The sequence below is a fragment of the Hetaerina americana genome, unplaced genomic scaffold, assembly GCF_022747635.1.
Source record: "Hetaerina americana unplaced genomic scaffold, ioHetAmer1.1.p SCAF_7, whole genome shotgun sequence".
Classification (NCBI taxonomy): domain Eukaryota; kingdom Metazoa; phylum Arthropoda; class Insecta; order Odonata; family Calopterygidae; genus Hetaerina; species Hetaerina americana.
The window spans coordinates 66,174,839-66,194,650 of NW_027287316.1; the positions used below are offsets into that span (position 1 = coordinate 66,174,839).

Here is a 19,812-nt window from a genome sequence, read left to right on the forward strand (position 1 = left end):
TGGACTACCAATAGGTCGTGGAGGGCTAATTAAGAGCAAAATTTTATTAAGGACTACAAAAACATTTGACCCAGTTCATCACTGAAAGTAGGTTCATGCTCATTTTAATTTTCATTTATGATTAGGGATATACCAAACAATCTTTACACACACACATGATCATATTAGTCTGTACATTTCTCAGTCCCACCTTTTAGTATCACTTTGACATGGATGATAAACAAGAAGTAAATCACCTTGCCTCAAAATGGAGGAAAAAAGACAGGTATAGATGCGATAGAACTGTAGATATAAAACAGGCGAGTATATGCAATTGACGTGAACTTTTGAAGGTGGAAGAAACAACTTCTTCGGCTGCCAATGAAGAATTGGCATAGCCCCAACCCCGTTCACAATTTTATTTTGAAAAAAGTATTTCACTTCGGGGCATAAGAACTAATTTCATAATTTAAATCAAATACCTTGCTTATGATAGAATAAAATATATGCATTGCTGTAATCCTCTTCTCTTGGTTTTTGGCAAGAAACTGCTTCGTCATTGAAGTAATGCCATTCAGACGTACCAGGATGCTTTGAGTATGCTGTATAATGCCCAGCGGAAGCACCTATGACAGAGAAGTCAAGTGAGTACAACCATCAAATATGGAAACTTCAACTTGAAATATAAATGATGTCCAGCCTTAGAGAACTCACCACCAAAGTGACAGACAGCAGCGTAGAGATTATAAGGGTGGGGAGAACCACGGTGATGCTGTCTCTGCAATTGGTTGAGGTGATTAGAGGACTGAGAGAAAGACTGGTGGCAAGCTGGTGGTGCAACGTGCAACCCGCACAATGGAAATGTCACTTTGTCATCAAGTTTGGTGCTTACACACTCATGAAAAACAAACCTAACAAAGAAAAGGTAATAAAAACAGAGTTTTAGAGTAGCGAGTGAAGTCAACTGATGCACATTTAGGGCATGTAAAGTGGTAAACATGTCCCAAACATGTAACACGAACAAATAATTTATTAAGAATTCATCATTAAATTTTATGGAAAGACAAAAAAATAGTGGTGCCAGGTACAAAATGACAAAATTTTCTTCAATTGATCAAAATAAGAAAAAATACAATTAAAATTCATGGCTTTAAAAGACCAAAAAAATATTGAAACTGACAATATCACACCTGAGATAATTCATACATATTTATATTTAAAAGTCTCCACGCTTTTTAAGATGCAAAAACAGTTCAAACTTTCAAAGACATGGGTTCAAGAATGGTACAAAGGCATTCTCAAAAGGGAGCTTTAGGATATACATGTATATTTCAAGTAAATGACACAAACCGTGGATGAAATTCCACAGAGCAGTTGTACCATACATTACAAGAACTTGGGTTTAGCCATTTGCAATTGCTACTTTATTTGGGCACCTCAAATGCCTTCTTCCTTAGTTGGCATACCCTTTCCAAAGACCGGTACCTCTCAGACTTAGCTATGGATTTGCAATGACAATCGGCCAGTAACTCTGCTTTCATGTCGAAAGTCAAATATTGCAGGATGGCATCCTTGAATCTTTCACCTATTCTCTCTTGTGACAGAGGTCACTTACTCAAAATTCAAAGCAGTAGGTGGAAAGATTAAATCATCTAGAATACCTCTATCCTATCAGATCCAGAATTAAATGAAACCCCCATATTAATACGTGATAAATCATCAACCCTTAAGTTTAGCAACTCACATCACTATTACAACCTACCATTATAGTTCAATCACACAATTAACTAGTTATAACATTCATAATCCTGGGCTCATTCAAAAAAGCAATAACAAGAGGGTAATTACTGCATTCTAAGGGACACTCCAGTTACAATACCAAATGCTTTCCAAATGTGATGGACTATAAGTGAATGCACTCACCTTTTGAGGTAGACAATGAGGAAGTCAGGATATCTCCATACTGATAAGGTTTTGGTTGCACACTGGTTGCGTTGGCACACTGGACAAAACCAAGGATTATGCTCATCCAACATTTCACTGGAATTAGATCAAAAACATAGCAAATGTAGTCTAAATGTGCCGATAAACTATTCTGTAATACTGAAGAACCATTATTGATTGGATTCTGGGGCAAGAAAAAGGAATAGCAACAGAAGAATATCGGCAAAAGTGCTAACATTGATCACAATTAAACTTAATACTATACTAAAGAGATACTACAACACGAAACACAAGTTTCCCATTTATGGGAAATATTTATTTACTTATTCTATGCATAGTATAGAGAAAAGTAATCGTTTCCAGGTACACATTTGACTTGGAAATTTTAATGTAAATCCATGTAGAGGTTCCATGAATGTGTGTCCATAATTTTCATACTTCTGTGCCCATGAGTATGAAATTGTTTTTTTGGAGGGTATGATATCTCAATATCTAACTCAAGTCACAATCCACCCATCAGGAGTAATTTCTTTGGCCTTTTAACTTTCTCTAAATAGGATAAAGCATTACTTTCACAAAATGATTCAACTCAGTTACAAAATAGAAATTCATGTTTCGGTCCCCTGAACACATTTTGAAATAATCGAAATGATATTTGCCTACATACTCATTGGTCTCTGTATTGCAATATGTTTTCTGTACGCACAATAACTCTAAGCCTATTAAAGTAACCATAATGAAACTAAATATTTTACATTTTCATTTAGAGTTGACGAACTGATTAGATATTTTTCAAAACTTATCAATCGGAAGTGACTATTTTGCATTTTCTAAACATGAAAGGACTTAGGTCATTAGTGTGGGATTTTAATCAATATATGGTTCAAGGATTAAAAATTTCTTATGATAAGGATTTTTTGTTCCATGCAAGAAAAACTCATTAAAAAAAGGTCATTCATATACAGAGTTTTTATCGCTGAATGTGGTCACTTTAGAGATCCATTTTCAACGCTGGGTCACTCTACTTTAATAGGGTGAATGCCAGATACTTCCCACCACAGAAGAAAAAACAACTCTCCAAAAAAGTAAAGTAAGTGGATATGATTTTATGACTTCATTTTATTTTGTAGAGGTAAAAATAAAATAGATTCGAGTAATTCAATAAGTCACCGTCAATTATAAAATATTATCCTTATCTTTGGTTTTAAAAAAGAAAACTCACAAGAGAAAATAATAAGCCGTTCACATCAGTTTTTCAATCACATGTTCCTTTTAATTTTTCACAGGAAAACTATGTTTCCATACGTAGATTGGGGAAGAGGCTGAGTCCATGGTAGAAATTGCTACATACATATCACCTTTCGCTTCACTGTTAGAAGATATTTGGATACGATAGAGCTGTAAAATTTTATCGTGACTAGACAAAAATTATGCTAAAAATAAAATACACAAAAATTCAGGAACCTAAACAAAGAAATCAGACAGACTTTTGTAACACCTCAAAATCAAATCAATCGCCCCTTCATCATAGTACCTTATCATCAACAAAAGATGCAAAAATAATATTTCACTTAGAAATATGGGCAAAGTTGGCCTGTAAGCCATGCCCTTGCTGTGGACCTATACGTGTATCACCATGAATATTACCTTATTAAAAGTTTAAAAGCAATGAATATACACACAAGTGTTAGCATTCACGGAATAAATTCAACTCATAATACCTTTAGGTAAGAAAAGCGGATGCAGAGCATTTTAACTGGAAATGGAAAGTTGAAGACTGTGATAGAAGGAATAATGTTAGGTAGGAGAAGAAGCGGGTATAAAATGCAATGCATGTTGGATGGAATGAAGGGTGGCATTAGTATGTGGAATTGAAGAAGGGTTCATAGCAGTGCAGTGTGTCACCTTGTGTAGCATTGATTGAGACTTAGAAATGTAGCCGCAAGTAGTCTGTCCCTTCATCCAAAACCTACCTTATTTGGTAGACCAAAAATAATTACCTTTCACTAAAGGCCTGTAAGCAGTCATACAAGGAGAGGGGCTCCTCCTTCCATCTCCCATGCATGCTTCTATGCTCCGTCACTTCTTTCTCAAAGAGAGGTAGTATGCCTTCCCCACCAGTCCCTACACTCAGATCTCTCGCAAACACACGCACTGCAAGTGTGTCTCCAGCTTGAAATATGATCTCTGCAGATGGTACAGATGACAATCGACAGCCACGACAATGCACAGTATACATGCATCTTGAGCAATGATACCCCTGGATATGGGAAACAAAATACATAAATGAACTGCTAATGGCATGGTATTATTTTCCTAACTACATAAACTCGGGTGCAAAAACCATTGATTGTGAAAAACTTGAATAAATGGATAATGCAAGCACCTTTCTTAACAAAATACGTACAATAAAAGGAGGTCCATATTTTGCTAATACTTCAATTTATGTAAAAACCCTAGGATGAACATTATTTTTGTCATTACCTGTTTAGCAATTTTCACCTTCCTAAATATTTAGCATATGTTCCCATGGTATTTATAGCATGTTTTTAGACTTTGAATTATTAATACATCTTGAATAATTTCAAAAATATACCTTTGATAGCAATTATAATACTATATTTAGTAGCAGTAATACAACTAGATTGTACGTAGAATCTGAAAATGGAAGCATATATACAGAAGCATTAGTCAATTTGAACATCTATGAGTCATGTTTCTATATGCTCCAGAATGATGCAACAATTTCAAAGTATAAAGAATTTGCCATGATCATGACTCAAACCCAGACCCCTCGATATCCAGCTGAGTGCTATAGCCAGTTAAGCTACTGTGCCATCATCTTGCACTCAGAAATTTTAGGTTATGCTACACATTTTAATGGGCATTAGTGGATGACTCCATTTGAGCTACTCTTGTAGAATTTTGAAATGAGCATGAATGCTATTGTTATATAGTTTCATGCATACAAATATTCTTACTCACTAAGAAGAAATTTGACAAGTTCAAGCCTGTAACACTTCATCTGATTAAGAGATTGCACTTCTTAAAACCAATCAGAATATCCTTTATTTTAAACCCAAAGTCTTAAAAAATCATTTCTTTAAAGAATTTTAAATTTGAACTCGCATGATATTATCATAACCGATACATCACCATAGTTTAGTATCACATGTTTTAGATAGTCACATTACTTCGCCATATGAAATTTATTTCACAGTATAATGGTAAACTGAGGCAATCAGAAAAAAACATTTTCCATTGAGGTACTTATTAAGGAGATGAAAAGCAAAATATGCTTTTTTTAGATTTCCCTGTTAACTTAGTTTTTATTTTTACCCTTACTTAAGCAAACTAGTAAGTTTTTAAATAGAGTGACTCTTTTCCTCTTTCCAGAATTTTCATCATCCTGCCATTCGTCTTTTTCTCCAAGCTCCCTAGGAAAGTATAAATTTTAATTTTACTAAAATAACACAGATTGTACCTGACTGATTCTCCAAGGAAGAGTGATTTTAGGTCCTTTGGCCAATCAATTGACCAATCCTTAAATGGCAATTCCAGAATAAATCTAAGCAAATTATACATGAACATGTTTTCATCTTGATTTCACAAATGATGCATTATTTTATTTAAATCTGTACGCTGGTCCTCCTCATCAAACATCATTCTACCATTAAGGTGAATGATTTCTACATTTAGATATTGATACATTTTCAATTAATTTCTTTATCAATGACTTTTTTTGGACAATAATTTGACTTAATAGTCCCTTTTACCACCTAATCCCTTAACATTACATTGAAGACAAGTACAAAAACCCAACCTCTAGGTGGAAGAAATACCACCTCAGTGGGAAACTGACCCGTGACCTCTGGGTTGGCAGTCAAGGACGTTACCGCTTGTACACAGCTGTGCGATGCTCATGGCTGTGAATACTTGCAAAATTTTATATACAGCATTTCATCATAACTACCTCTTCCTTTAAAGTCCCTAAAATTTCTAAGCCTGAAAGGATCATCTCAGGAGATCTACCGTCTAAAGCACTCAGCCAGATGCCAAGGGATCTGGGTTTGCATCCCTGTCAAGGCAAATGATTTTTACACTTTGAAACTTGTATTTTACCTTGAAGATGAAAATTAAACACAAAAAAAAACCACAAGTACACTAACTAGAATGATCGTATACAGTACCTGGCCATCAACCAGGAGCAACTGGTATTTGGCCACATCTTCCTCTTGCAGCATGGATGTATGTGAGGATGGACTCGACACGGGAGAATTCCCAGAAGTTTTCTGTTGAGATGAGTGAAGGCAGGTAGGAAGGATGTGTTCAACTGCTTCGTACAAATCTTTGGCTCGTATTCGCGACGGGAGCCTCAATAGAGCCGGGTGGCCCCAGAGCTTCATTGTTTTGCGATTGTTATTTCCATCTCCTTCCTCATCCACTCGGAAGACTAGCGGCACTTGTAAAATCCTGTTTCATTTTGAAAGAAAGGGTGACCACTGAGCACTCTTTTCAAGTCACCAGAACACAACGATAATCACAACTCTCAGGATAGACATCAGTCCCAAAAACTATAGCACTCAAATTTGAGAAAATATTTCAGAAATTACTAAAGGAATTCTCTTGTAGGGTAATCAATGAGTAGATTTTTTTTGCAAATTTAATGAAGATAAAGTAGAATATATAAAAATATGAGTTTTAATCTTGAATTAAGCCTATGAAACAGTCATTTCCGCAAAACTTGTAAATTTGCCAGTTGGTGATAAAATAAAGCATTTTATTGAAGTGAAATAAATTTCAAGAGAATGTGAAATATGTCTCCTTAAAATTGATGTGATATTTTTTTTAAACTTGTGAAATGAAAAAGACATGATTTTTCAGTCAAATTTTTTTCCCAACAATTTTGGATCCATTTAACTTTTTTAAGATTTTAAATATTTAACACTTTTCTTAGATGAAATTGAAATAGTCTGAAGAAGGGTGAATTCCGACTCCCATTTCTTCAAAAATTGTTCGGTTTTCTTTGTTACTGCTCTGATTATCTCTAAATGCACTTCTAAGCTATTCAGTAGTCTGAAAATACATCCTATTTCATCTATTGTACAAACTGTTCTAGCTGAACTTGTCAATGGCACCATAAGCACTAGGCATTGGTGATTGCAGACATGCTAGAAAGAACTAGAAACTAGAATTGGAACTAGAAAGCAGTACAAGAGAACTATCAATGTCCATTACTAACAAAGTTACATACATCAATAAAGTAACCATACAGATGCAATGTGGGTTTTATTATGGATTCACTTTCTTGTGGTGTGTTAATGAGATGGATTTTGATTTTCAACCCCTAACTCGCGGAAAAAATGCCCATTTAGGTTGATATTGTATGTAAATACAGGATTACTTTTCTAAGGCTTCTTAATAAAGATTAATGGAGTGTTATGGCTCACTGCAAGTGAAACAGGTATAATACATATGAAACCACTTCGATATACAATTTTTGTTTTATTTTTATGCTTTCCATTATTTCTCCCAAAAAAGATTTTTAATTTTTTTAATTTAATTAATCTCAAGTTTATACATTTATTAGTTAATGGTTAGTAATTTAATTTTTTAATGCCACGTTTTCTCACCAAAAACACATTTTGTGGTATGAAACCCACCTTTTGGACTTCCTTCCAAAAAATTTATAATTGCTTGAAGGGAGAATGTGGGAAAATGTGACTATTTTAACAGCATACCTTATTGAAAATAATACCAATAGGTGCAGAAGTCATTAAATGGCACAATTCATGAAAGAAGTGCCAAGAACCTACCATTAATCTCTCTTAACAACAGATTACTCTAGAGAAAAAATTCAGTTCTTGCAATGGGAAATCTCTCGTGAAAGACAAAATCCTCAAATGAGTATATCAATAACCAAATAGTAAAACTGACTCAGACGAACCTCACTGCAGGTGGCTGGTAGTTCCCTACTTTATCCAATGGAAGAAATTCTTCTTTTGGATTGACCACCTGACCGCACACTGGACATGCTAGGGAGTCCCCTCCATAGTGGCGACATGATGTCTGAAAGAAATATTAACAGGTCAACATAGATTGGTTAAAAATAGTATTTAAGTACAAATATAGTAACTAACACCCTTCAATGAAATTATCTCTCATTAGCAAACAAATTGCAGTGGTCTTATCACAATTGTATTAAAGGGTTAAACTGAAAATAGCTTCCATAACAAAAAACATATTTTACGTTCAGGAACAGCTCTGAAAATTTATGCTGACTTCTTTGCTACGATATATTTCTTACAGGAGATAAATTGTCAAGAGAAATATAAAGGTTAGAAACTACAGCATTGACTGGTCTGACCAGTAAAAATTCTCACCAGAATACTAATGAAAAAGCTATCATTTCAAATGGGGTAATGCCCTTGTCTGCAAACCCAAAGGTCATGGGTTTGATTCCTGCCTGGGTGGGTTTTCCTCCACCTAGGGCTTGGGTGTTTGCAATTGTATATATTATTATTATGTGCCTATTGTTAATAGTCCTATGTAAAGGCCAATAATGTGCTGTTTTCGGACTAATGCTTAAATAAATAAAATAAATAAATTGAATTTCATAAGTCACATGTCTATTTTTTTCAGATTATCATTTCAGAAACAAATGCGTGGTAAACTCTTAACTACCAAGGATAATGAAGAAATGAATACAATTAGCACATATTTGCCTGTTTCGTAGATTTCGAAAAAGCGTTTGATTGAGATAATTGGGAAAAACTAATGAGCATATTTCAGATAATAGGAATAAATTGGAGGGACAGGAGGCTAACCTGCAACCTGTACTTGTCTAAGACTGCTCAGGTGCAAGCAGGGAACGGAGAGTCCGGATGGACAGGGTTAGGAAAAGGTGGAAGGAAGTGTTGGCCATTTGCACCCTTGCTGTTCAATATATATATGAAGGAAATGACTAAAGAGGCATGAAAAGAAGTGGAGATGAGAATTTAAGTTGGTGGGGATTTCATTAAATCAGTTAGGTTTGCTGACGACCAAAGCTTTAGTTTGCCAGTCAGCCAAGGGGTTGCAAGCATTGCTGAATAAATTTGAAATTCAGTGTGATATATATGGGATAACAACCAATTTAAAAAAACAAAAATTAAGCGGTTTTCTAGAAAGAGAAAGGATAAGTTAAACGTTAAAATAGGAGGGCAAACACCACAGCAGGTGAAACAGTTTACGTATCTAGCAAGTATTTTGGACCAAAACGGTCAAAGTAGTAAGGTAGTAAGGATGAGAATCATGTTCGGGAAGGAAGATTGCACAAGGAGAATGGAATTGATGGCTGGGACATTGAGTAAGGATGTTAAGAAAAGGCTAGTTAAAACTTAGATATGTACCTACAGGAACACAAATGAGGAGGTGCTGGGTATGGTGGGGGAGGAGAGAGGATTATTATGAGAAATCCACAAGAGGCATGAAATATGAATGCAGAGCATTCTGATTGGCAGCAGAATGTTGAACACTGTGATAGAGGGGAGAATGTTAGAAAGACAAGGAAGGGGCAGAAATAGGATAGGGATATTGAACGGAATGAATGGAGGAAGGAAGTACATGGAAATGATGAGGGGTTTGTTATATAGCAGGATGTTGGGTTCTGTTATGATAGAAGAGACAAGATAGTTATTTGGTAGTTGTGTCCATTGAAAAACTACCTTAACCGCAAAGTTATCTAAAGAAAATAATTATTTTTAAATAGTTATGACTGCAAAATTCATTAAAAACCTGTCATTCATAAACTAGTGTTGTCATTGGCAAAATTCAACTATTTCATCTATGAACCTAATTCTAAATTTCCCAAACGTATTGCACTCACAATTCAGAAGAGGGTAATACAAACTACAATTTGCTCCTTAATTAGTCTTAGCGAGTTTTGGGATGGGCCGTACATTTCATTTTTTTTAGATTCAAAAAGTCATTTATAAAAAGAGCAGCCTACTTCAGTAAAGAAATTGAAAAATCAACATATATATTAATCTTTAAAATTGATTTGACTGTCTCAATAATTATAATTAACATTTAAAATTGTATTTACTTCAATGATAACAAATGTAGCCTAAATAAGAATATTGAGATTATAGCTTAAATTCTTAGGCATAAATACACATGTACTACAATGAAAATAGGGAATGACTGGTTTGACTTCTATGCCTAGAAATTAATGCATACATGGGAATAAATCAGCATTAATAATATCATGACCACAGGGTGCATGTTCATAAGTAAGAAGAACATATATTAGAAAAACACAGTACCCCATTACCAAATGGCCAATAATTTCAGAGAGTTAATCAGGGATAGTGCATCTCGTTACCTCAATGCATGATTCACACAGGACACAGCTGCAGGCAGAATGTACACGAAGGTCTGTGTCCATTTCCTCCAGGCATATTGCACAACTCCTCCAGCCATCAGAGCCACTAGCAACTATCATGTGCTCCTTCCTTTTGTCCTCGGAACCACCTGCACTGCCCAGGTCTCCACTGGAACCCTGCTTCCCTTCCAAACCTCTAGCATGCGTCAGATCCAAAGGCTCGGCAGTGGGATGTAGGGAACTTGTGGACTTATTTTCTCTTGAAGGACTTGGTTCCATTCCTGAGGGAGACACCCCGAAGGCCAGAGGAGGGGACCTTAACTCAAAAGCGTATATGCTCCTGTTGGTGTCGTTTACATAGCGGAGGAGATAATTGTCATCCTGAAATGTAATGAAGAAATACCATGACCTAATAATATTCTCACAGTCAGATTCATAAAAAATAAATTAAAATATCAAAACCAAACGAGGCTACTAAGCCTGTACGCATATGGTATTGGCCTAAATCCAAGACAGCACCTTATATAAAGCGATTTGGTTCTATAATTATGAGCTATCATTTTACGATAAAACTTTTTAAAGAAGATGAAAAGGGAAAAATATTAAAGAGTTATGAAGTAAGAAAGCAATGAAGAATCAAACCAATTTTATGCGTACATTTAATAACATAGATATGGTTTTATGCAAAATGAACATACTACCTTGATCAAAAATTTCCCGGAATTTATTCAGAAAATTAAAAATACAAGTTTATTCATCTAAATCTATATTGTCCCCTTCAAAGTAATCCCCATCGACTGCAACACACTTATGCCAGCGCTTGATCCAATCTTCGAAACATTTTTTATATTCGGTTTTCGGTATGTCCATCAGTGCTTCCTGCGATTTTTCCATTACTTCCTCTCGGCTGCTAAAACGCGTTCCCCGTAATGGTTTTTTAACTCGATTGAACAGAAAGAAGTCACAGGGAGCCAAATCAGGTGAATTCGGTGGCTGTTGGATGGTATTTGTTGCATTTTTCGTCAAAAAATTACGAATAATGATAGCACTGTGCGACGGTGCGTTATCATGGTGCAAAATCCACGAGTTTTCTGCCCACATTTCTGGTCTCTTTCGGCGAATTGCTTCACGCAAACGTCTCATAACGCCCAAATAATACTCTTTGTTTACTGTCTGGCCTTCTGGCAAAAATTCATGATGCACTACACCGTTGTAATCCATGAAAACCGTCAGCATTGCCTTCTTTTTTGACTGAAAACGACGTGGTTTTTTTGGTCTCGGCTCATTTGGTGAACGCCATTCACTTGCCTGATGTCTGGATTGCGTGTCGTACTCATAAACCCACGTCTCGTCTCCAGTAATGATCCTTTTGATGAATGTGGGATCGGATTCAGCCTCGCAAATCATGTCTTTTGCGACGTCAACACGGTCTCTTTTTTGCATGAAATTGAGGTCTTTTGGCACCAACTTTGCTGCTACACGACGGAAACCCAAATCATTAACCACAATGTCTTGGGCGGATCCATAGGCAATGTTCAAGTCCTCCGCTATTTCTCTGATGGTTAATTTGCGGTTATTGACCAACATTTCTTTTACTTTATCAATTTTTTCACCGACTTTCGATGTCGATGGTCTGCCACTGCGTTCATCATCTTCGATTGACTCACGACCACTTCTGAACCGCTCGTGCCACTGGTAAACGACCGTTTTTTTTAGAGAATCGTTGCCGAAACACTTTTCCAACATTTCCAACGTCCGTGCGCCACTAAATCCGTTTTTTACGCAAAATTTAATACAAGTTCGTTGTTGCAAATTTAAATCCATTTCTGCAATTGTAAAAAATCGCCAACACACACAGAGATAGATGTACTCTTGGCTACGTAACTTTTGCAAAAGTCAAGTTATGACACTAAGATTTAAAGGGAATATCAACAACAGATGTACCCATTTAACAAAAAAAACATAACTCAAATCGGAACGATGGGAGCGCCACACGGTGGTTATTCCGGGAACTTTTTGATCAAGGTAGTATTTTAAGTGGCAATAAAGTCATCACAAAGAAGACAGGAGATAAACAGACATAAATAAAAATTTTATGGGCATGAGAAGCATCATTTTTTCCCAATTAATTTAAAAATGCACTTTTTATTAAAAATAATTAATGAATCAAATCACCTTAAGTTTTTCCATTAATACACATTCTTAATAAATTTAATCATTGACTTAGTGATATCATGAGGTTCCAGGAAGATTTATTTATTGAGTGAATGCATGGCTGATTCAAATCATAGCACAGCATTCCAAACGAGAACCACTTCACCCTATTTATTCAAAAACCTATTTATATGCATATACATTATGAAAATAACAAGCATTTTTCAAAGATGAAAATCTTAAAATATTTCACCCCAGCTGGTTTGATATCGTCGGCTATTATATGATTGCTGCATTATTTCCTTTTCTATTATAGGTATAATATTTACGTTGATGTTTCTGCTAGTCAGACTTTCAAATAATAAAATACTAAATAAAATCTTCCAAAATGAAATGGCATTTATAGCTACTGATTCTAAAGAAATCCAATAAGTACCAATCAATAATTTAAAAGGAGGATTTTTAGTTGCAAAATTCATTCTGGTGTTGCTATCAATAACTTCAATTATAAGCACAATCAATGAGACAATTGGTAATGACAATTCCTTTGATGAAGTTGAGCAATTTATCTTTTTGGGTTGTATGGTAAAAACGTGTGTTACAGGTGGGGCAAAAGAGACAACGTAAAAGCATTAACTATACATTGAAGGTGTTGAGTTTACACTCTTTCCATATTATTTATCTAAACACCAGATTTGAGAAATGTGCTTATGAGCTTTACATGAAAAAATGTCACCTTGAACTCCTTCTAATACAAACATTTCACAGATAGAATACAACAAAGTAACAATGATTATCGTAAACTTCCCCTACCACAAGTAAATATTACACATGTAATACAATATCTTTATGCCAGATCCATAATAAATAATATTTACTTGCAATTTAATTGATAAGTAACTAAAGTGTCTTAACAAAATTATTAGGAAAACAATTCTTTGTGCAACAGGATTTTAATACCGTATCTAAATAAAGGATGACAACTTACAAGTAGTTTTGCAATATGATTGTCCAGTACTTCAGCCAGAGCAATATCCATTTTATTGTCTAGAGGTGAAACTTTTATCCCCGATGATGATGATGACAATGAAGCAGGTGAGTTGCATTTGCTTTCTTCTGCCAAAACCTTGTACAGTTGCTGTCGCATTTCTGACACTTTACCTTGCTTGTTCAAAGTTAAAAGGTAACAGACAGGTTGCCTGGCTTCTGCTGAAACGTATGTGACACCTTGAAAAGAATATAAGGGATTAAATAGTTTCAAAAATATACATGCATGTGTATATATGATATGGACCAACCATGGAACTTTAAGATATCAGAATATATTTTAGTGCACACGAAATCCCAAAGAAACTGCGGGAGATGCCGGAACAGTAATTTTTAACCGAGTCATCCGCTAATATGCACATCAATGCAATAATTTCAGACTGAAAAAATCATTTGCACTGACTGGGATTCGAACCCGGATCCTTCAATGTCCAGTGGAGTGCTTTAGGTAGTTAAGCTATTAAGGCATCTTCTATTGAGCCATAAATCCACATGCGCAGTCAACAGCCAGGAAACCTCAGGCACAGTTAGATTCAACCGGAAGGAAAAAGATCACCAGTACATGCCATATTTGTCTAAAGAGTGAATACAAAAACATCGCAAAACTCAAAAGTCATGTTTGGTATGTGAGTTCCCTCTCTGTGATGAACATTGTTTTACTACCACAAAATGTGAGGACTGGGCGAAATAAATAAATGTTTGCTATTTATAACAATTAAATACTAGCTTTGTTGTATGGAACTGTGTTATTATAATTAAAAGAAAAAATAACGAAATGAAAAAAACACGGAATGATGTTTTTCTACCAGCTATCTTTACCATTGTTTATAATAAAAATTGTTTAAATGAAGCAATTACAAACGATATTTTAGCTTATTTATCTAAAATTTAAATTACACAAACACTTTGATGAAACAGTTTCTTTACTGTGTATAAACCTGGCTTTCATAGACAGAGACCTTAGTGGGTACCCTGTAATGACGGAGGGGGTAATAAGTTTGATAATTTACAACTGTTATTGAATATTTAATTGAAAATTTTTTTACATAGAATTGCTGTGAAACTACTTCAATTTTGGGGATCTGGGTGGTCATACAATTTTTTTAACCTTTTGCACTCGGATGTCGAGTGTGACTCGACACGGTTAGCAACGGCAGCAGCTTGTATGTCGAGCCACACTCGACACAGAGTTTCACCACGAGGGGATGTGGATTTTAGTCTATTTTTCCAGTAACTTTTCTTTTAATCATCTGCATGAAAGGAAAAGGAAAGTTAAAGCTTAATTAATAGCATGGCTTGTTTTATAAATGAATAGTATCGACCTATGATGTCGTCGTCGACATAAATGCCGTCTCCCAAAGGATGTCACCACATACGAAGATGTTTTTTGTAATCTATTTACCGTGTTGTAGGTTCTTTTTCATTTGTATTGTTTGCTATTCATTACTTGGAAGTCAGCTAAATGTAAAGCAATGTCTTTTAGAGATTTTCGGTGCCTGAAAAAAGATCGCCAGAATGTCAAGTTACCTCAGTCAGCTGATCCTAAGTTCATTGCTTTCTAATTTTGACTCTTTCATTTCCTTTTCTTCCTAGTGTCCGCTGTCTCATCAAACATTCTGCCTGCTCTTTTCCTATCTATTGCATAGTCAGGAATCTTGAGTAGGAGGGTCCAAGATATGATCTATTATATTCATAGTAAAACGCGAACATTAGGCCTTTTCCTGGAGTCGTGCTTTTTTGAGGTTGCATCATCCTCCTGTGGTAAAAAAACCTTCCTTATCTTAGTCTCCAAGGTTTACTTACGTTTCTAGAAGCATAACGCAGGTGTTTTCCCTAATGACAGAGGGTTCTCTTACAAAAGATGCTTTCCCTTTGGACGAATGCTTTCCAGCTAGTAGTTGCTCATTCTGAACGATTTCCCCCTCCTCACGGTGGATAAGTATTCCAAAGAATTAGAAAGCAGCTGTTTCATGAGGAAAACTCTAAAATGGTGGCGTAAATTGTTTTTCTGGAGGCTTGAGGTCAGTGTTGTAAATTCATTTATATTGTATAAAGAATGCTATCAAAGAAAAAATGAAAAACCGATCTCGCATGTGAAATTTGTTAGGAAACTATTACACGATCTCTTTGGAGAATTCCGAGATGGTACACAAACGTCCAGGGTTAGATTACCATCCACGAACATAGAGCAACGTTTAGATGGAAAACTCCATATAATCACACCTCACCCTAACAAAAAACATGAAGATTGTGCGGTTTGCTCTGACCGAAAAATCAAAGGAGGAAGAAGAGAGACGATATATACCTGTGAGACGTGTGATTGTAAACCAGGTCTTCATGTTGGTGAATGCTTCCAAAAATATCATACCATGAAAAATTATAGAGTTTAAATTATGGTTTATCAATAAAGTTATCAATAATTATGTCGAAAAATCCAAATAAATAAGTTTGTGTGAAAAGAAACTTCAGTTTTTCATTCTAGTGCCACACTTAGTAAATTTGGGGTATTTAAAAAAAATGAATCCCGAGTAGACTAAGGCAATCGAGAAAAAAGCACCCGAGTGCAAAGGGTTAAGGAAAAGTCAATTAATTCTATCTGCAAAGTTAAAATGGATACCTGGGTACCCAGTTATGGACCGGACAGTTAAGGTAAAGTTTTTGGAAATATATAATTATAATTTAAATCAGCCTTGCTATATTCCAGATAATATTTTATAAAAATTCTGTCAATTATTTCAATCAGTTGGGTAGGCATTTAATTTAATTATAAAAACATAAACTACTCATGATTCACTTTTATTATTATATAATCAGTAATTAATCAAATTTTATAAATATATATTATTTAAATTCAGTAATTCTACCTTGTGAGATTAAGTTCAAAACAATTCAAGCACTTACTTAAAACACATTAGGATTGCAGTATTATAATGTTAACTAAATAGTATATCATGATCACTTTACTATGGCACAACCCTGCAATCAGGTATGTATGCCATACGTTAATTTTTTAGATACATTCCTATCATTAACTTATTTCACACAAATTAGTTTCTGGATCTCTTCCCCTCACACCTTTTGTTATAGGCTTAGCTCATCATGGCAGATGGAGCGAGAACGTGCAAACTTCAGTATAAATCCCCATGACTACTTCCGTCCCTCAGTGAAGACCTCCCTAACCATCAGAATAATGTGATGAGTCAGACTAGACTATTCTTTTCTCAAGGCAACGGATGCCCATTATATAGACATTCACTAGAGGAGCAAGACCAGCCATCAAGCAACTCCAAGAAGGGTCACTGCTAGGCAAGATGAAGAGGTTCTCTGAGTTAAGTGAGACCCCGTGACGAAGACACAGGTTGCTGAGTGGACCCTTAAGCATGATTTATATGGGGGTGGTACTAGACAATGTGAAAGGTAATGATATAACAGGTATGATGAAACTTTTGGAATTGAGTGCCAAAGTTTATGAAATAAGATTATAATCATAGCTCATATGCCAACCTATCAAGTGAGAGAGAGGTATTGATTATTTTTATGTCTAATAAGGGAATATTGCATTTTCATAAAAAACACAATTGTTAAATTCATTCATTTATTATATTACTGGAATTCATTATTATTTGTTTTTTAGTTTAACTGTTTTAATTGAGCTCAGAGCAAAATTATTATATGAATTCAATACAATAGAATAAATTAAATAAATAATTAAAAATAAAATAATTAATTATCTATCATTTATTAGAACTTATTCTTCTAAAATTGCCATTTGTTACAGAAATAAAGTAACATTTTTAATTAAGTTGATTCCCCTCAAGTTCAGAGGAAAATATATCAATTATTCCCAAGGGAAACTCATATGTCACTAGTAAATAAAACAAACTCCAATCAAAGTGATGGACATATTCTGCCTGATGCATATGATCTACCAGTGTTGCTTCGTCACATGTATGACATATGAAAACATGTTGAGCATGTTTTGATACGAATGGAAACAAAGTGCACAGTGCAGAAAGCATTTGATGACACAAAGTTAAAGGAATCTTTCTGATGGCCACTAATGCAAATGTAATGTTGTTCTTTGTCTTCTATCTGCGACTTAATCAAATCAATTTTAGTTGCTATTTTGACCCTGTTATCTAAACTCACTGAGGAAATGCCTGTAGCACCCTCCCAGCTCTACATTCCAAAACAATTGCTCTGTGTGGTGCAACTTTTGACTCTATTAACTACTACTACTATGGATTATTAGTAAAATAAGGGGGTTCTTCAATAAGTCCTTAGAAAATCTAAGAGATGGAGCACATGGTATCGGAAAAGGCTTGCTTTTAGTAAGCCTCACCTATCACAAGACTGCTGTTAAATTTTCAGCTTCATACATCTATCGAGTGAACGAGTTTAACCTGGCTGTACCCCCACAAATAATGAACACCATTCCAGTCTGGTGGAAATCAGTATCTCCAAATCCATAATATGGTTCTGAGAATGATCAATGAATCAAAGTTTACTAAGTAGTTGAGGCAACAGGCATTTCATAAGTTATAGAGTTTTTCAATGTTGCATGAAAAATTGGGTGTCAAAAAAATCTTAGCAAGATAGGGGCCACTTCTGCTCTAATTGGATAATAAACGCAATTGCATGGTCAATTCTGACGTTGATTTGCTACTTTTCCATTGCAATTCTGATAAGCATCTGCATTGATACATAACCCTGGATAAAACATGGATACACACACTACTACACTCCCGAATCAAAGGAACAGTTGAAACAGTAGGTATCTAAAGGCAATCTGGTTCTGAAAAAGGCTAAGATGCCGACAAGGTGATGGTATTGGTTTTTTGGGATACACATTATTGCACCAATGGAGCCAAGAAATCCAGAAAGAACTCCTTATTTGGAAAAGAAAAAATTATCTTCCATCAGGAGAATGCTCAGGTAAGCAGTTTTTATGGCAAAAATTGTGAAATTCAAGTTTGAATTAATACAAAATTCACCGTATTAAACCAGATTTGGCCCCAAGTGACTTTTTCATTTCCAACCTTGAAAAACTGGCTCAGTAGAAAACAATTCACGTCATGTGAGGAGGTAGTCACCAAAACAGATGCCTATTTTTAGGATCTTCTGAAATCCTACTTTATGGATGGCTTAAAAAAGTTGGAGAAACACTTGGAAAAGTGTATGAAGCTAAAAGGAGATAATGTTGAAAAAAAAATCTACCCAAATATGATGTTTTACTATTTTTTCCCAAGAACTTGGTGAACGAATCTTATATATAATTTTGTTTCCCTAAGGATAATTAGAAAGAAATCTTTCCTTGCCATCTAAAAAAATATTACCTCTAACTTATCACATATTCACAAGAATCCGAAACCATAAATAAAAAATGTGAACGTTCAAACCATTTTTTCAAATCAGGCAACATACTATGGGATTCATACTCTGACAGTTATCACTGCAGGTGAAGTACATGAATAGTACAGCCTGAAACATTGAATGCATGCAAAACGACGAGAATATGATAGCAAAATAAATAATACATGAACACTTACATATTTGTCTTTCCATTGCATGAGGCAGTGGGACGGATAAGTACATAAATGGCTCGTATGTTACAGAAACATGTTTGCAGGCAGAACATACCACCTGCAAGGGAAAATTCAGAAATGTAGTATAATTCACTCGACCTGTAACACCAAGAAACTGGACGAACAATGCAAAGTATTACAACATTTAGGACAAACTAAAATTTTTACCTTATATTTAAGCTTGAATGAAGTAATATGTAAGAATTTTTTTTAATTTCTGAGTTGTTTTTATGACCAAAATGAATATTGTTTGTTTAGGTATGGCAAGTGGTAATATTATTGTAACCATTTTTAAACAAATAATGCATTGTTTTCTAAAAAAATATAAGCATAAATATTTTGTTTTTGTGTTACATATCTTATATTTTACCATTGTACAATAACAAGATGAAATTATTAAGTATCTTAAGTATCTATATTTAAATTATGTAGACAGGAATTATTGCTTTTGATGATCACTATCTACAACTCTCTTCACCATCATAGCCCTCAATGGGTGTCAACTCCAGGACTGAGATGAGACGTCTTTTCACTCTGTTCATCAATCAACTAATCTGGGGTCTTATTCAGGAAATATTCAAAATTATCGATCCAAATGAAGATGTTTTCAAACCAGGGTTGAATAACATGAATTAAAACTTAGGATTCGTCAAAGTTGTGACATCACAACCTTGCTATCACCAAGGTATGACAATTTTGAATTCTTCCTTAATACGCACCCTGTTCATACTTTCATAT

General features: G+C 34.9%; 1 protein-coding gene across 1 annotated transcript in view; it reads right to left on the minus strand.

The window, feature by feature from the left end:
* The window catches only part of LOC139696571 (uncharacterized), a 46,199-nt gene that overhangs the window by 4,348 nt on the left and 22,039 nt on the right, over positions 1 to 19,812 (minus strand). The window contains exons 8-16 of the mRNA XM_071595376.1: positions 19,039 to 19,132; positions 13,431 to 13,669; positions 10,289 to 10,669; positions 7,871 to 7,992; positions 6,114 to 6,396; positions 3,924 to 4,183; positions 1,903 to 2,019; positions 694 to 890; positions 462 to 605 (exon numbers count right to left, since the gene is read on the minus strand). Coding sequence (XP_071451477.1) covers positions 462 to 605; positions 694 to 890; positions 1,903 to 2,019; positions 3,924 to 4,183; positions 6,114 to 6,396; positions 7,871 to 7,992; positions 10,289 to 10,669; positions 13,431 to 13,669; positions 19,039 to 19,132 — 1,837 coding nt within the window. The remainder of the gene's footprint in view (positions 1 to 461; positions 606 to 693; positions 891 to 1,902; positions 2,020 to 3,923; positions 4,184 to 6,113; positions 6,397 to 7,870; positions 7,993 to 10,288; positions 10,670 to 13,430; positions 13,670 to 19,038; positions 19,133 to 19,812) is intronic.